Source organism: Rhinopithecus bieti, unplaced genomic scaffold (genome assembly GCF_001698545.2).
Source record: "Rhinopithecus bieti isolate Rb0 unplaced genomic scaffold, ASM169854v2 scaffold_8035, whole genome shotgun sequence".
NCBI lineage: Eukaryota > Metazoa > Chordata > Mammalia > Primates > Cercopithecidae > Rhinopithecus > Rhinopithecus bieti.
The window spans coordinates 1,231,130-1,250,620 of record NW_016806092.1 but is presented as its reverse complement, the minus strand read 5'-3'; the positions used below and the strand labels follow the sequence as shown (position 1 = coordinate 1,250,620).

At 34.5% G+C, this 19,491-nt stretch overlaps 1 protein-coding gene across 1 annotated transcript in view; it reads right to left on the bottom strand.

Annotated features, from left to right (window-relative positions):
• The window catches only part of ADAMTS19 (ADAM metallopeptidase with thrombospondin type 1 motif 19), a 271,163-nt gene that overhangs the window by 92,097 nt on the left and 159,575 nt on the right, over positions 1-19,491 (bottom strand). Inside the window, 3 exon segments of the mRNA XM_017874729.1 lie at positions 3,380-3,552; positions 4,447-4,577; positions 9,959-10,060. Coding sequence (XP_017730218.1) covers positions 3,380-3,552; positions 4,447-4,577; positions 9,959-10,060 — 406 coding nt within the window.

Below are 19,491 nucleotides of genomic sequence, written 5' to 3'. Positions count from 1 at the left end.
TAACAGATATAGCCACTTGTATTTTAAGGTGTCACATGTTATTAAGACGATATTTTTTAAAGAATTATATATTTCCATTTCTTCCATAGTGCTATAATACATGTAGGCTAGTGACTGTTGTATATTTTATCTGAAATACAGACTGATGAGTTTGATTGATACGTGTTGCAAAATCATCACAAATGGTATCCTGCTGAATATACAAATAGCTATTGTGGATTATTTGATGATATAAATCACTTTATAAGAGTCAGAAGTCCCTTTAATTGTGATTTCTAACAGCTTTAGTGTTTTAAATTGATGCACATCCAACTCTTGATTTTTTTTTAATTTGGAGAACACCTATTTTCTGTATCTTATTTCACACATAATTAAATGGGTTTCAAATAAACTTGACATTATTAACTGTCACAGCCAGTTGGAAGTAGAAACAGGATTACGACTCAAATAATCAGAAAATTTTCATGATGTGAACAGTCATATTGATTATATTTTTACAATAAAAAGTTACTGGCTATGTATTCAAATTTATTTAACAAATATTCATTGGACACTTAATATACAATAGATGATACACTAGGGACAGACATTAGAGGGAATGCAGACACAATAAAATGTGCTATTACAGGTTGTGTGTGTGGTACTTGGAAGGCACACATAATTTGGAGGATCAGAGGGATTCTTTCTTCCTAGAGGAATTGACATACACTGAGTCCCAAAAATCAGCAGAAGTGTTCAAGGTAAATAAATAAAGAACGATGTCAAAGCTTGAGAAGGAAAGCTTATTATGCCAAAACCCAGCTGGTGTAAAGGCCCAAAAATAAGAGAGCAGATGTATCTAAGCGGTGGAATGGAAGTCAATCTGGCCATATAGGAGTCTAAAAAAGAGAATGATGGAGATGAGGCAGGAGAAGTTAAAGGGGGTAGGCCATAGAAATATCCTTATAAACCAGGCGATCAAGTTTGTGCAACTGAAAAGCAAGTGTTACCTTCAATGAGATGGGACACACTAAAGAGGATCAAATGGACATGAATAGGAAGGGTTATGATCATGAGTTTGGTCTTAAACCTGCAAATATCCAATTAGATGTATCAACGAGGGGAGTTGTACATACAAGTTTGGAGCTCAAATGGAAAATCTAGTTGAAGATGTAAACTCATGTATTATTTGCATATTTGAAGTAATGGGAACAGATAAGATCACCTAAAAAGACAATGAAGAGTGAAAACAGAATAGTGTTTGAAGTAGGCAGAAGGAGAACACGCCAGAGATGTAGCAGGAAAGCCAGGTCAGTGTTACAACACGGAAACCAAGCAAGGCACACGAGTGTTCCAAGAACCACGGGGGTGAGCAGCCACCTTAATGTATTTAAGAGTCAACTAAGAAGAGGATGGGAAACTATTACGTTTCGTTTCCATGAGACTCTGGATGACATTAGAAAGACTTGTGTTGGTGGAATCCAGACTGAAGGGAAGAAAACAAAGGGCTGGGATACAGGCAGGTCTTTTGAGAAGGGTGTCTGTGAGGAGAGAAACGTGTAGGTACACCAGCTCAAGATGGCTATGATCTTGAGGGGAAGTTTTTATGTTTTAGTGGGAGAGTCTTAAATATGTTAAAAAATTAAATGTGAATGATCCAAAACAGAGAAAATTAACTATATGAGAGAAAGTAGGGGTAATCAATAAGATAGCTGAAAAGGGAAGATGGGGATGGTATCAAGGCCACAACTGGAGGGACTGGACTTGGAAAGAAGGAATTAAAATTCTGCCATATAGCAGAAAGCAGATGAGGTATCCTAAGTTAGGCTAACGTGTTTTGATAGCAGAAAATAAGGAGGTAATCAATCTGATGGCTGCTATATTTCCCCCCACCACCACTAGTAGTGGAATAATCTGTCCCATCGTTTGGCTGTTTCCATTACTGCTTGTATGTAAGTGCTATTCTGAGAAAAGGGTTTCATCAGTGGGGGCACTGAAATGGACAGCCAATGGAGTTTAGGTTATTGAGAAGAATGTAATTGGAATGATGGAAAGCAAAGTTCAAATTGACTAAGGGGAGAAAAGAGAGACTAGAGGCATCATAAACAATGAAATCAGATAATCTGTCACCACTTTTGGTAACTGCAACTCAGCCCACACCCACAGCCCACTCACCACGGGCAAGCATTATCATTTTTTTTCTTTTTTGAGACAGGTGCCACTTTACCCAGGCTAGAGTAAAGTGGCACCATTTTGGCTCACTATAACCTCTGCCTCAAGGTTTGCCTCAGCCTCCTGAGTAGCTGGGACTATAGACACATGCCACAACACCTAGCCAATTTTTTTTTTCTGTATTTTTGGTAGAGACAGGGCTTTGGCATATTGCCCAGGCTAGTTACAAACTCTTGACCTCAAGCAGTCTGCTTGCCTTGGCCTCCCAAAATGGTGAGATTATAGATGTGAGTCACCTAGCTTGGCATATCATTCTTAACTAATAAGGCAGCATACAATTTTCTTAAAATTCTTATTTTGAAATAATTATTTGAGTAACTTGCAGAAATAGTACAGAGAGTTCCCACATACCTTTCACTCAGTTTCCCCTCCATGGTTATACCTTAGTAACTATAGAACCACAACAAACCCAGGAAACTGGCATTGGTACCTGTGTGTGTATAGTTCTATGCCATTTTATCACATTTGTAGATTTGTGCAACCACTGCAGCAATCAAGGTCTGAAACTATTCATCAGCACAAAGATCTTCCTCATGCTACCTCTTTATAGTAATATCCATCCCTCTCCCCACTACCATCCCTAATCCCTGGCAACCACTAATTTGTATGAATTTGTTTTCCATCTCTGTAATTTTATCATTTCAAGAATATTATCACATGAAATCATATAGCATGGGACCTTTTGAGGTTGGCATTTTTCACTCAGCATAATGCTCTGATATCTATCAGGATGTTGCATGTATTAATAGTTTGCTCCTCTTTAGTGCTGAGGAGTATTCCATCACTCAGAAGTATGATTTCTATATTGTTAGTGTACATTTAGTTATTCACAAAACTGTCAAACTATATTTTCCAAAGTGGCTGCACGATTTTACAATCCCACCAAGCAATGCCTGAGAAATCCAGTTTCTCCTCATCCTCACCAGCAGTTAGTGCTGTCACTGCTTTTTATTTTCATTGTTCTAATAGGTATGGGGTAACAGCGCCTCATATTTTTAAAATATATTTTTGTCAGTGCTTGTGGTTATTGTATGTCAGTACAGGTAGAAAAAATTAAAGTTCAGAAATATTTTGAAGATAATACGTAAAATAATCTGACTATTGTAAAAACACTTGGCAAACCTAGAAATCTAGTTAACAAAGATGGTGGTGATCTAGTTGGTCATACCTTCATCCAGGACAGCTTGCCACTGAAGTACATGCTTTGGGGAGGAAGTTCTAACACTATACGCCTGACATTGCCAGTCTCTGAATCCAGGCAAACCTGCAGGACAAGGTGGATTCTCACATATTCTGTATTGTTTTCTGGGACCATTACAATCCCTTGCTTCAGAACCTAGGCTAGAAAAGAAAGCACAAATAATCAGTTTTACTTTTTTTATGTTAACTACCCAGTTTTTAAATTAAAAGCCATTATATTAATAATATATAACCCTTTATATTATATTCACTTTTGAAAACTTGGACACATTAAATGTTAGTAGTAGCAAGATATATTTATTTCTTTGACTATATACATTTTCTAATCCTTGATCAATATACCTTCCACAATACATGAGGAATAAAAGCCCACTTGCCATGAAAATGATAAATTGGAGTAAAGGGCAGAGTCTGAGGGGAAAATAGCCTTCAAATGCCCATTAAGAAATCTGGTTCTTAGAATTATTAAGGAGATGTTTTTAAATAAATTCATATAAATTCTTTAAAACTGCATGTGACCTCTACACCAATAGTTTAAAGCTCACAAGCTGGAATGACTTTCTCACACTTTCCTAGAATTCCTCTAGGAATAATGGGGTTTAACAAGCTGATCCCATAATAATTCCTGTCTGTACCTGTGCTTAGCATGTTTCTGTTTTTCATTAGTCTTAGCTCTTGTTGTCATTAATTTTGTTCTCATTCTCTTTCTTATCATCCTTCTGCTCTTCTCCCAGTTCCTGTAAATGTTCACATAATTTTTCTAATACACATCTCCCTGTTTATTGAAATCTTTTATAGATTTACTCAAGAAATAACCTTTTGTAGCTTTCATTATTTATTCTTAGAAGGGTTGGTCTTTATTTTCGTCTTAAAGGCAGTTTTTATTTAAAATACATAATTTGAAGGACTTTTCTGTTTTCCAACGTGAGTAGAGTTTGAGGGGCTTCTTTTGCTTTCCAACATGCTTTGTCAGTAAAACCTTTGCATTCCAAACTTGAAGAAATGCCCTCCCCCAACCAGGAACTTTGAGTTTACCCAGGACATTTGCGCTCTCGACTGCTGATCCCAGCACTGCAGGTTCGGCTACAAGGACTCCACAGGCTCCACTCTCCGGCCAGATGTTCAGGTGCTGAGGTCCTGCTGGTACATTCTCCAGCCTTACACCACTATTCCAAAAGTTATGTCTTAGGTGAACAAATCAGGGCACAACTGAAAATCATTCTCTGGCCTATAATGTCACTGGAATTGCAATTAAATCAGGTCTACTAGAGCCACAAACACGGGGAATTAGGAAAGATCAAAAGTAAGTTGGCACTTGTGTTTTTGTCATAGTAATATAATTGCTCAATTCTCACAGATACAGTCTTGTCGGGAAAGCAGTGCACAAATATTTGTTATTATAGTCCTAAGAATTCAGTTCTTGTGATGGAGATAGGGTAGTGGGTAGGGAATCTGAGGTTGCACAACCAGGAAAGAAAATTCAACACATTTAAGAAACAGATAATAATTTAAAAGGGACAAAAAACTCAGAGTAATAAGAATGGAAACAAGAAATAAATGTCCTATGTGAAAGCAGACATTTTTAGCAAATTTAGTAATTTTCATATGAAATGTCAGTGACTCGGTACTTTTTTAACTTTGCAATATTTAAAAAATACTGTTTGATTTTAGCACTTTCCTTTATGCTTGTTTTGTTTTTTTTTTTTTCCCTGAAAGAATTCCCATCAAGTTCAACCATTAACATTATAGCAAGTTGGTTTGAAAGATGTGGGCAATGAGATGCTGAAATTCTGTCATTTCATGCCAATTATTCTGTACTTTACTTGGTATCTATTAACTGGTAAAGATAACTAGAATAAGAGAAAGGAGTGTAGTCATTCTCTTTTTTATTTTTATTTTATTTTTTCATTCACTGAAAACAAAAGCAGTGAGAGAGATTGCTGATGGTCACCCAGGAATGGTTGCTAGAATTTGGGGAACAGGTTATTAAAATTTCTCCTCATTCCTGAAAATCAAATAGATGATGGTCATAGCAAACATGGTAAAAGTAACAAAATCATATTGAGAATAATAAGTATGATTACAAGCGTTTAGATTAGTGATTGTATAATGATGCGGTTGAGTAAGTTGATCCTCCTAGCCCTAAAGGAACTTCTACACTTAATGGCAACACAATGTACAAAGGATTTTGAGGAAATTACAGAAATGCTCTGATTCTCAGCTTGCTCATTTCTAAAATGTGAATGATAATCATATTTACCTATCAGTTTATTTAGGAGTTGAATGAAGCATTAAACACAATGTATAGCCCTTACCAAGGATTTAATAAGGGCTAACTATAATAATAATAGAGTTATAAGTATCATTATGTTAATACTTTCAGAATTCTAAGCAAAATTCTGTTCATTCTGATATTTATTCATCTGTTTTATAATTTACTGTGATAATATTTTATTGCTATTTTAGAAAAGAGAATTAAGAAGACTACACTATATAGTTTTGTGTGGGCTCCATTAATGCTTTACTTTTATAGGCAATACAATGATTAGTCCCTGTAGATTTTCTCTAATGTCAACATTTAAAGTCAACCTCTTTTAGATTCAAAAGATTTTAATCTAAACTTGAAAACAAAATAAACATCAACAACTCAGAGAATATCAATATGCTAAGACTCTCATTAAATAAATTTGGGTTTTGTACAAAGATGCAGTTTACAAATTGGAAAAGGAGAAACAAACCGTGTGAAAACTTCTACATTACTTACTTGTTTTAAGGACTTAAAAATGTTATGCCATTCATGGAAAAAAAAATCCAATGTGAAAGTCGTCCAACTTCAATTGGTCGCATTGTTTTAGCCTACTTTAAGGGTGTTTATGTTTCCCAGAGTGCGTATCATACCTCCTTGGCCATTTAGCAGCAAGCTGGCATTGAAAGCCTGGGCTAGAGTTCACAGCAGACTAAAATATTCTGGAAAGGACTGGGACCTAGATTTGTACATCATTTAAACTGTAACACATCTGGCAGATGAAGAGAAATGGACACAGATATGCAAAGCAATTTGCATACACAGATCAGTGAAATTTGAAGAAAGTATAGCATAATATTTAAAGTTTGTCACCTTGCAGATAACCAGATGTCTGGATGAAACTAGAGGATATCTGCTTTTGTGTCTTCTATATGGTTCTGTGCTTCAACAATGAGGAAAGTGTTAAATGTTTTGTTTATTATATAGTATGTTATATAAGATATGTAAAATAATCCTAATGATGCTTTCCATAAATATCATTAGGGTTATTATGGAGAGCAGCATGATTTGTTTCATATAACATTTGTACTTTTTAGCCTCAAAAAATAAGTTATGTATTGTTGAAAACACTAAAAAATTGTCTTATCTACTAATTCAGTCTGATTTATAAAAGTACTAAGGAATTATGTAATATAGACCACCTGAGGACAGTGCGTGACCTAACAGACTAATTATAGTTCTATACTCCCAAATTTTTATGTGGACATGTCTAGGAAGTTCATGAAAACACACATTTGAAAGGGGTCTGTGAAGATGTCAAAGGAGTCTGATCAGCCTCTGATCAAATCTTGTACATATATTGTGGAAAAGAGAAGAGGAGGAAGGGAAAGAGAAGAAGAGGAAGCAAAAAGCTGTGTACATATGCACACTGTGATATGTTAGGATATTACAGTCTTCATTGTTTCTAATAATAAATTATGATGGCAATTTCAAGAATCTCAATTTGGGAAAATAAATAACTAAAATATATTACATAGAATCCTTCCAAACAGTCTAAAGTTCTAGTAAATTGGTATTTAATGTCTCTTTCCCCTCTTTTCATTCCTAGCAAGTACTGAAAGTAAAATACATACATTTATTATTTTTTAATAAATCATTTTGCCCACTAATCTCTGTGAAATGTAAATGCCCACACATTGATATTTGTAAGTTGCAAAATATGAAAATTATATAAAAAATATAAAAAGAGAAGAAAACAAGTTGTTTTCAATTTACAATGTGCTGTCCATGAAGAGTATATAAACCTCTTTGTTAAAAATCATTCAGAAGTATAGAATTCTATAAGCACCTTCTCAGATGTAATTATATACTCTTAGATTAACTAGATTTATACAATTTGATTAATATCACTAGAATGTTATCAATTACAAAATCCCAAGCTTTGTCTCTTGGATAGCAATGTACTGAACTAGCAATGTTTAATGCGAGGTTGCAGGCATTCAAATATTTTAGCAATACTGCACACAATGGCAGAGTGTTGCAAGCTATTTTCATTATGGCTTCTACAAGAGCTGGAAGAGATGAGTATTTGAAGAAGCCCACAAGGCCTGGAAAACTGAGAGGTTCATTAGTTATTTCAAAATACAAAGCATTACAGAACCTCTAAGAGAGTATCATTAACACAATTATAGGAAAACAAAACGTTTTACTTTTGTTTAGTAATTACAGTTTTAACTGCCAAAATAAGTTTGTTTTGAAGATTTCAAGAAGGTAAATTATGTTTATACATACAAGGGAAAATTATAGCAGAAAATATTGAAGGTGCCAGATCATAAAATAAAGAGATTTTATATTGCTAAAAAACTAAAGATGAACAAGTTATGTGACGTTTGAGGACTCATGTTTGGTTATCTCTTAATATTACTGCTTTTGTGTTTCAGGGATGATAAAAATGGTGCAAAGTTTTATGATTCAAGCAATAAATTACTCAGCACAGTATCAGGAGGCTTGCTTGATATACAAAGGTTCTTGTACTTTTGTGTATATATTTAAAAAAAAAAACAGACCCAAATTCTGATGCTTTGTTTAAGCTTATAGGAAATATTTGGAACAGTCTATAAACAATTAACTGATATTTCACAGCAATTCCCTCTAAGGAATCAGTTTCTTACTGATAACATATAGTGATAAAATATTTCTAGTTTTTTTTTTCAAAATAGTTTGGATGTAAACAATTTGTACATTTGTCTTTTCTAATTAAAGAAATCATAGAAGTAATAAGTGACTGCATGCTTATGTCAAACAATCCAGAAATGTCTGCAGAAAAGTTATATTCACCCATCTCATTGATATACTCCCAGCCATCAATTCTACTTCCCTCCTAAGAGGTAATTTCTAGTTACACTTTGGAGTTTTGTGTTTATATTTTCTTTTTCTTTGTTTTTTTTTTCTGTCTTTGAAACAAGGTCTGGCTCTGTCACCCAACTGGAGTGCAGTGGTGCGGTCTCGGCTCACTGCAACCTCTGCCTTCCGGGCTCAAGCAATCCTTCCACCTCAGCCTTCTGAGTAGCTGGAATTACAGGCCTGCACCACCACGCCTAGCTAATTTTATGAGTTTGAAAATAGATACTTCTGTGTGTGTGTGCTTGTGTGTGTGTATACAAACTGTATTTTCCTTAAATGTCAAATCATATTATAAAGTATCAATATTTCTGACATGCCTATCAGCTAACAGCCATGTCTTATAGATCTCTTCAGGTTAGAACATAGGTATCTTCCTCATTTCTTAACAACTACATTGTGACCGTTCATCTCCTAATGAATATTATTATTGTTTCCATTTCTCCCCATTACAAACTGCATCCTTACCTAAGCATCTTTGTGTGCATGTGTGTGTGTACATATGTGCGTCTGTGTGTGTACTTTCTTCGGATGATGTTCTAGAAGTTGAATACCTTCATTTCTGTCCATTTGTCAAATCAATATGTTTTTAAAATAAAATTCCACATAATTTCATGTTTTCTTCAAGTATTTCACCATAAGTAATCTATAGGTTCTTTATGTTGCTATTTATTTTCAAATGTAATACACATTCATGCTCTTCAGAGGCAAGCTTTCTGATCTTGCAATTGAGTACAGTGATAACAATTCTACTTTCCCATCACAGTATGCACATTAGAAAATTATGTAAACTATTGATCTGTTATCCTTTGATTATGTTAACCATAATTATTAAATGCATGTGAAATCCATCTTCTTCATATTCCTCAAAGGCAAATTAATTTTCAACAGCAGTTATTTTGATCTGGAAATGTATACTAATAAATTTTTAAAGTCTTATGAAGTACATTAAACTACACAGATAGCCAAATATTTATTAGTCTCCAAATGTCAACTGGAATATTTTATGGATGATTATTATATTGACAAGGAAAAAATACTCAGTTGCTCTCCTAAGTCAATGATTTTATACTTGAAAGTATTCATCGGTGATGAGAAATTTTACCATTTATGCTATTATTTGTGCTTAATTTACTTCTGTTTAAAAGTTAAAAAAGTTCACATTTTGCTATATTAATGTATATATATGACTCTCAACATTCTCATAATCAACAACAAATAAAATAAAACCCCACCACATTGATATTAACAAAACAACCACGGATTTTATTAAGTATAAATGTTAAAATTGATGAAATACTAATATTTTTGTATATACTGAAATAATTCCATCAGTGCTAAGCAAGTTTCTCAAGTTTCACCTAGTATACTTATTAAATTCAGACAACACAAATGACTTACCTTACCAGGGTCACAGTCAGTTCCATCCATTGGTGGGTCTAGTTTGGTTTTACATTCTTTCTCACCTTCTACCTTGCACCATAATCCTGTGCAAATAACATGCTGAAAACAAAGGCACACTATAAGGGGAAGGTATCACATTTTTTTAAGTGAAGCCAATCACTGTTAAGAAAGCTATTTTGGTAAAACAACAAAAGTTATTTGAAGAAAAATATGCTTTAGGTACTTAAAATATTAAACCTGTAATTGAAATAGTATAGGGCTCATTTATAGTGATGGGAAGATTGATACATAATGATAGAAAACTCTGTTTACTAAAGTTAAATCTTTTAAAACTTCCTTAAATAAAACACATATGGTTACACAAGATACAACAGAAAAACTTAAGACAGAAATAATCATTTATACTATGACACATGGACAAGCTGGAAGAATAAGTGTTTGTTTTTGTGTTATAAATTCATTGTCTGCTGCCCTAAACTCTATTCCCACTTGTGCTCTGCTTTTATGCTTAAATGACATGGTTAGTACTTTATTAATTCATTATACAGTCTTGACCCCTGACACAATATAGCCTTAGTGTGTATGTTTCAATAAATTGTTACCAATACTTTTTACCTCAATATGAAGGATTTTGACATCTTCAGAACACAATGAAAGTTTTCTAGGGAAATGTTAAAGGGATTAAAAAATACTGGGATAAGGCAGCTGAAACATGGCAACAATAAGCAAAGAGAACTCTGAGGAAATGTAATAGAAAATTGTCAAAACCTCAGACACAGCTATGATTGTGGTCAGCTCACAGACAGATAAGAAGAGGCCAACACACACATTAATAAAGACTTTCTATTTCTGTAAGGTGGTTGACATTTTTTAGACTCAAAAATATTGTTAACAATTGTGCAGAAATATGAAATCCATAAAGGACATTTAAAAGTGACTTAAAAAATTAGCTGAGTGTGGTGGTGCACACCTGTAATCCCAGCTACTCAGGAGGCTGAGGAACGAGAATTGCTTGAACCCAGGAGGCAGAGGTTGCAGTGAGCTGAGACAGTGCCACTGCACTCCAGCCTGGGTGACAGGGTGAGACTCTGTCTCAAAAAAGAAAAAAAAATGAGTTGAGTATTAAATCCGTAGCGAAGATGACTGTGTTACTACCTATCCAGACATTGGGAGAAGAGGGTGGAGGAGAACAGGTCAATAAAGACAGAACAAGTAGAAATGGGAAAGGCATAGTTATGAAAAGGTGAGCAGACCGGTGCAATGGGGAGTAGCGATATCATGAGGGAGAGTAGCAAAAAACAAGGTTGAAAAGACAGAAGAGTCAGGAAAGACTAGGGACTTTATGTTTGTAGGGAAAAATAAGCCATTTAGCAGTTGACCAGCAGCAGATTAATAACATAATAGGTTATTTTGGGAAACTTATTCTAGTGTTGGTGTTCAAAACAGACTAAAAATCACAGCAAAATTAAAGTTAACTTATGACTCAAATCTATTACATATATTTGAAAAATATATTTAAATTGTGACATGCCTATTTGAAACATATATTCTTTCAATATATTTAATATTTAATTGCTCTAATACTTATTTTGTTGCAAATCCCAACATATTATTTTCCTATACTTTAGATTTCTGAACTGTTTGTAGCTTTTAAAATTCAATAGTCTATGGAGAGAGTGAGATATATTTAATTTACCTTATTTTCTTTTCTGTGACCTTTTTTCCAGCTTCAAAATATGTCACACAAATATATCTTATTATATTTAGGATATAGTTTAGCTTAACTAGTGTGCTTCTAATTGCCCATAGCATTTACTAAAAATTCATCTAGAAAATTATTGTAAAGAACACCTATAAACCATATTGCCCCTTTGTAAAATTTTAAACTCTTGAACATAGGCAAAGAGGTCAAATGTTTTTCATGTACTTTTGTGGAGACATTTAAGAGTATTTCAATTATCAGATATCTAACCTGAGCATTTTGTTTCTAAAATTTTCACCCATCTAGGAACCGTCTGTCAAGGATGTTTGATAATTATGGGGTCAAATGTTGAATTTTCTTTAGAAGAAAATTTCAAAGAAGAATTTTCTTTACTTGCATTTAATAAAACTTAGTTATCTCATAACAATAGTTATTTTATTCAAGTTCATTAGTTAACCAATGCATACTGAACTGAAAAAGCAAATCTACACTGTAGTTTTGGAATAATGCTTGCTTGTTGAACGTTGTTGGTAGTCTACATTCTGTTCTTCCACCATTATCTGCTGCTATTTGAAACGGCAGGTACTCTAATTGATTCCTACTTGAGACACTCAGAGCACACAAGCAAACTTGGCAGCTTTTCAAGATAAGCATGGTCACGTAGAATAAAATCTCTCTCAGAGATGTCTTTTACCCTTTCTGTTCTGCAGGTCTAGGGATCTTATGGTAAATAAATGACAGCCTCAGTCTTAAAAGGAACTGAGATTTAGAAATTCAAACCAAACTGTCACAAGGCAATAAAACGTTGCAGAAATAGTATGTATAGTTTTCACCTTGAAAAGTGGAATACCTCAGATATGTCACATTAGAGGTACATAATAGCAAGCCCTTTCTAAAGGGCAGAATGGGGAATTACGGTATTACATTAGAACCAAACACTGTCCATATGTTACACAGGCAAGAGTGAAATATTTTTTTCAACTTAGTTGCTGAAACCACTTAATAAATCAGTTAAGAAAATATCTATAACTTAAAATGCTTGGCATAGGAATCCACAACAGAGATGCACAACCCAGCATTTTCTAGCAAACTAATAAAAATAATACAACATTCCTTTGTTATGCTTCTATAACAAAAGAGTTTATTGAAAGAATGTAATATGTACTTGGATTTTTATCTCAAATAGGCTTTTAAAATGTTACATAAATGTACTATGTATTGAAATGGAAGGTTAATTGTCCTGTACAAATCTTATAAAATTTATCTTCAAAGCTAACCTGTACCCATGCCTGTCTTTTACAACAAATAGTTCCATTAAGATGTTCTGAAATTTATGTTAAAATAAGACAATTTTAACTGCATGTGCATTGAAGTAATAATTAATCCTTGGACATATAACTACTTTCTTTTCCCTGCATTACTGTCTGAAATACATTTTCAATAACTTAACAGATTGCAAAGGTAATTCAGATATAAAATAAAATTTTAGAAACATTCTTTTCTAATAACAGAGCTTTATTTTAATTAGAATAACTGTGTGAGTGTGTGTGTGTATGAGACAGTACTAAAATAGGAAACAAAGACTCAAAAGGGAAAATTAAGCTGAACTCTAGTTCTTTATAAAGACTAACATAATTGAAAATTAATCAAGCAAAAGAGAAGGCAAAATAAATACTACTAGGAATAACAAATGAGGGCATAACAGATAACAGTTCAAACAGAAAATAGACATTATAATTAAATCTATGCCAATACACTTGAAAACTATATGAAATTGAAAAATAGAAACTTAAAATTTACTAAAGTGAAATCAAGAAGAAATAGAAAAGGTGAACAATTCTATAACCAAAGACTAGTTAAGCCTGTTAAAAATCTTCCCACAAAGAATACACCTGTCCAAAGACGAACACTCTTTGAAGGAATGTAGATTCTTAACACACAGAAACTTTCTAGAGAACAGAAAAAGAGGGCATCACTTTTTTTTAACTTTTATTTTAGGATTAGTGGTACATATGAAGATTTGTTACATAGGTAAACATGTTTCACAGAGGTTTATTGTACAGATTATTTCATCACCCAGGTATTAAGCCTAGTATCCAATTGTTATCTTTTCTGCTCCTTTCCCCCCCACCACCCTCCCCGCTCAAGTAGGCCCCAGTGTCTGTTGTTTCCTTCTCTGTGTTTATAAGTTTTTGTTTAGCTCCCACTTGTAAGTGAGAACATGTGGTAATTGGTTTGTTGTTGTTGTTTTTGAGACAGAGTCTCACTCTTGTCACCCAGGCTGGAGTACAGTAGCATGATGATCTTAGCTCAATACAACCTCTGCCTCCCGAGTTCAAGCGATTCTCCTGCCTCAGCCTCCCAAGCACCTGGCATTACAGGCACCTGCCACCATGCTAGGCTAATTTTTGTATTTTTAGTAGAGACGGGTTTCGCCAAGTTGGCCAGGCTGGTCTTGAACTCCTGACCTCAGTTGATCCGCCCGCCTCAGCCTCCCAAAGTGCTGGGATTACAGACGTGAGCCTCTGAGCCCGGCAGTTATCTGTGTGTGTGGTTTTTTTTTTTTTTTTTTTTTTTTTTTTGTCCCAGTGTTAGTTTGCTGAGGATAATAGCCTACAGCTTTATTCATGTTCCTGTACAACTTTTAAACACTATGATATCCAACTAGAGGGGGATTTTAAAAGAAAGTAAAAGTAGTGATCTACTTCATTTATAAGATCTGAATATGCTAAACAAATTTTAACAGGCTGAATCTAGCTATGACCAAATTAGGTTTTCTTCTCAGAATACAGGTAAGTTTGATATTAGGAATTTAATTAATGTACTTGGGCACATCAATAACTTAAAATCTATGATTTTTATATCTGTGGATACAAAATACGTGATGCAATTTAACATTCACTTAAAATCTTAGCAAACTAGTCATTGAAATTAATTTCTTTAAATTAAAGGGCATCTAAGAAAATCTGCAGCAAATATCATAATAAATGTCAAATATGGCAAGTTTTCTCTTCAGATTAGGCACATGGCAAAGATGATATCTTGATACCAGTGTAAGGAGGTGAAGTTATGATATATTCAAAGAAGCAAAAAAGAGAAAAAAAAAGTCTGTCAATCTACACTCCAGAACTCATCTAAAATTTTATTCAGGTTTGAAGGTTAAATAAGGACCCTCTCAATGTAACAAACACTGAGTGTTTACCTTCTACAGATCTGTCCCAAAGGTGCTTCTCAATGATGTTCTTTAAGAAAAAGAAATATGACCTTATAAGAAAGGACTGAAAAGCAATGGTAAGCAAAGAGACTGATAACAATGAGGATAAATCTTAATAAACATTGACTACATAATGTAACACTTATTGGATTTAAACATTAATTATAAACCTTCTTTTAATGGGAAGAAATGTTAGAAACCTAGCTCATTTACATCCTAGAAACTTTATCCTTTAACAGAAACTTTATCCTTTGGGTATATCCTTTAACTTTATCCTAGAAAGATTTGGCCACTGCCAGCTGACTAAGTCTGACATTCTCTCTTTCACCTCCTCCACTCCACATACATAGCTACTGGCAGAAGTAAAGTGATAGGCATAGAAAGGGAAATGTAACCCATGGACAGCCAATGAATGAAGCAGCAAGCTGCAGGGTACTCTTTCATAGTTACATCAGGAAGTGATAAAGAAAGGGAATAAGAAGAAATTAAAGGAGAACTGTTAATATCTATATAATGGAGGCCCCCAAAGAAAAGAAAACAATAAAAAGAAGGAAGAGCCTATTTTAAATTTTAAAGAAAATGATACAGAATTAAGATAAAAGATTCCCCTTCTGGAATTGTCGATTAATTTCTCAAAAAACCAACCCTCTTGTAGGTATCAACTATAAACTGTGAACAGAATACAAAACAACAACTTTCTGAAGGCTCTGGAGAATGAACCAAGGCAACACACTTTTTGTTTTAAATTTAACTTTTGGCCAGGCATGGTGGCTCATGCCTGTAATCCCAGAACTTTGGGAGGCCGAGGCAGGTGGATCACCTGAGGTCAGGAGTTTGAGACCAGCCTAGCCAACATGGTAATACCTTGTTTCTACTAAAAATACAAAAACTAACCGGACGTGGTGGCAGGTGCCTGTAATTTCAACTACTCAGGAGGCTGAGAAGGAGAATTGCTTGAACCTGGGAGCTGGAGGTTGCAGTGAGCTGAGATGGCGCCGCTGCACTCCAACCTGGGCAACAGAGCAAAACTCTGTCTCAATAAATAAATACATAAATTTCACTTTTAAGTTCAGGGGTACATGTGCAGGTTTGTTATACCTAAACTTGTGTCATGGGGGTATGATGTACAGATTATTTCATCACCCAGGTAGTAATCCTAGTACCCATTAGATATTTTGGCTGATCTCTCCCTCCTCCTAGACTCTACCTTCTAATTGGCTCCAATGTGTGTCCTTCCCTTCCGTGTCCGCAAGTTCTTATCATTTAGCTCTCACTTGTAAGTGAGAGCATGTGGTATTTGGTTTTCTGTTACTGCATTAGTTTGCTAATAATAATGGCTCCAGTTCCATCCATGTTGCTGCAAAGGACATCATCTCATTTTTTATGGCTGCATAGTATTCCATGGTGTATACGTTCCACATTTTCTTTATCCAATCTATCACTGATGAACATTGAGGTTCATTCAATGTCTTTGCTATTGTGAATAGTGCTGCAGTAAATATATGCATGCATGTGTCTTTGTAACAGAATAACTTACAATTCCTTTGGGTATATACCCAGTAATAGGATTGCTGGTCAAATGCTATTTCTGTTTTTAGCTCTTTGAGGAACTGCCCCACTGTTTTCCACAATGGTTGAACTAATTTACACTTCCATCAACAGTGTGTAAGTGTTCCCTTTTCTCCACATCTCACTAGCATCTGTTATTTTTTGACATTTTAATAGTAGCCATTCTGACTAGTGTGAGATGGTATTACATTGTGGTTTTGATTTGCATTTCTCTAGTGATTAGCAATGTTCATATGATTGTTGGCTGCATGTATGTCTTCTTTTGAAAAGTGTCTGTTAACGTCCTTTGCCTGCCTTTTATTGGGGTTGCTTGTTTTTTGCTTGTAAACTTAAGTTTGCTATTGATGCTAGATATTAGATCTTCGTTAGATTCATAGTTTGCAAAAATCTTCTACCACTCTGTAGGCTGTCTGTCCACTCTTGGTGGAAACTTGATAGTTTCTTTTGCTGTGCAGAAGCTCTTTAGTTTAATTAGATCCCCTCCCTCCCTCTCTCCCTTCTTTCCTTCCTTCCTTTCTTCCTTCCTTCCTTCCTCGCGCTCTCTCTCTCTCTCTCTCTCTCTCTCTCTCTCTCTCTCTCTCTCTCTCTCTCTCTCGCTTTTGCTTTTGGTGCAATTGCTTTTGGAGTCTTTGTCATGAAATCTTTGCTTCTTCCTATGTCCAGAATGGTATTGCCTAGTTTGTCTTCCAAGGTTTTTTATAGTTTTGGGTTTTACATGTAAGTATCTAATCCATCTTGAGTTAATTTTTGTGTATGGCCTAAAAAGGGGTCCGGTTGCAATCTTCTGCATATGGCTAGTAAGTTATCCCAGCACCATTTATTGAACAGGTCTGTCAAAGATCAGATAGTTGTAGGTGTGCAACCTTATTCCTGAGTTTTCCCTTCTGTTTCATTGGTCTATGTGTCTGTTTTGTCCCAGTATCGTGTTGTTTTTATTACTCTAGCCCTGGAGTATAGTTTGAAGTCAGGTAACATGATGCCTCCAGCTTTGTTCTTTTTGTTTGATTGTCTTGGCTATTTGGGCTTGTTTCTGTTTATATATGAATTTTAAAGTAGGTTTTCTAATTCTGTGAAGAATATCAATGGTAGTTTAATAGGAATAGCAGTGAATCTATAAATTGCTTTGGGCAGTATGGCCATTTTAACAATACTGATTCTTCCTATACAAGAGCATGGAATGGTTTTCCATTTGTGTCACCTCTGATTACTTTGAGCAGTATTTTCTATTTCTGCATGTAGAGATCTTTCACCTCCCTGGTTGGCTGTATTCCTACGTATTTTATTTTTTGTGCATGGCAATTGTGAAAGTGATTGCATTCAACAGGCACACTTTTGAGGGGAACTGAAAAAACTGGCACAAGGTTAGTTCATCATCTTTGCAACTTTAACCTGACAGATGCCCACTATTGTGTCCTGACATTAGGTGCCAACTGGGAAAAACATATCATCTTATAGAGTCATGAAGACAGAAACTGAGGTGGTCAAGGCTGCCATAAACTGAAGGGAGAATCCCAGAGGGAATAGAATCAGAGGCGCTTAAGTCTTCCCTTGGCACCTGACCTATACATACACAACACACCCTACAAATAGCACAGATAAGAGAAAAACGAATTGATCTAAGATATGAGCTACAGCCTACAATAGATGAGACAAAATTTCCAGTTTATATCTAATTAATGTAATTGCCTATGAAAACAATTACAGTCTTTTAAGGAATATAACAGAATCCAGAGCCTCTACAACAGGGGTCAGCAAACTCTTTCTGTAAATTGCCAAATAGTATATATTTTAGGCTTCTTGGCCAGGTGGTCTCTGTTGCAACTATTCAACACTGCCATTGTAGCTTGAGTACAGCCATAGAAAATTAATGAAAAAATGTGTGTCACTGTGTTCCAGTAAAACTTTAAGCCATAGTTTGCTCATGCTTGCTCTACAATATAACAACAACATTTCTAGTATAGAAGTAAAAATCACTGGCATATGTAGAACAGCAAAATGCAACCTTTTCTTTAAAAATGTAAATAAACAATTCAAACCTGAGATGACACATGTGTTATGATTTTCATAAAATTTGAAACGGACTTTATGAATATACCTAGTGAGGTAATGGAAATTTGCTTGTAATAAATGAAAAGATATCTCAAGAGAAACGTTTAAAAAAAGTAAATTGAAACTTTCACTTTAGATGTGAAAAATACAATATGTAAAATTAAAAGTTGACTGAATGGATTTGAGCAGGATAGAAATAATAAAAATTCAGTAAGCTTGAAAATAGTTTAAAGGAAATTACCCACTCTGAAGGAGAAAGGGAAAATATTGAAAAATGTGAAAGATTTACAGAAAGCTGTGAGATTATATCAAAAAAATTAATGTGTGTACCTATTCTCAGGAGAGGATGGAGAGGTAGAAAAGTATTTAAAGGAATGATTACTAAAACTTCTTTCCAAATTTGAGAAAAGGCAGAGATGTACAAAATTAGTAAGTTCAACAATCCTCCAATGGGATAAATATGCAGTAAAGCATATGTAGACACATTATAGTCAAGCTTCTGAAAACCAAAGATAAGGAGAATACCTTGCACACAAACAGGAAGAAACAACAGATTACTTACAGGGAAATGACAATCCAGGGGCTATACATTTCTCATCTTAAACTATGGAGAAGAGAAGATAGAGGAATGTTTCTGAGATGGTAAAAGAAAAAGAAAAAGTCAACCTATAATTTTATATCAAGTGAAAATATATTTCAAAAATTAAGGTGAAATGAAAATTTTCAGGTGAAAGAAAATTAAGAGAATTTTGTCACTAGCAACCCAACTAAAAGACATGGAGAAGGAAAATGAAACCAAAGTAAAACTCCTATCTTCAGGAAGTTATGAAGAACACTGGAAAGGGTAAATATCAAGCTAAAAGTGAAAGACTATTTTTACATTCTTAATCCTTAAAATACATGCAATGTACATGAAGTAAAATGTATACAATTTTATTGTATGGTCTACAATGTACACAGATGCTCTCTCTCCCCATATATATATATATATATATA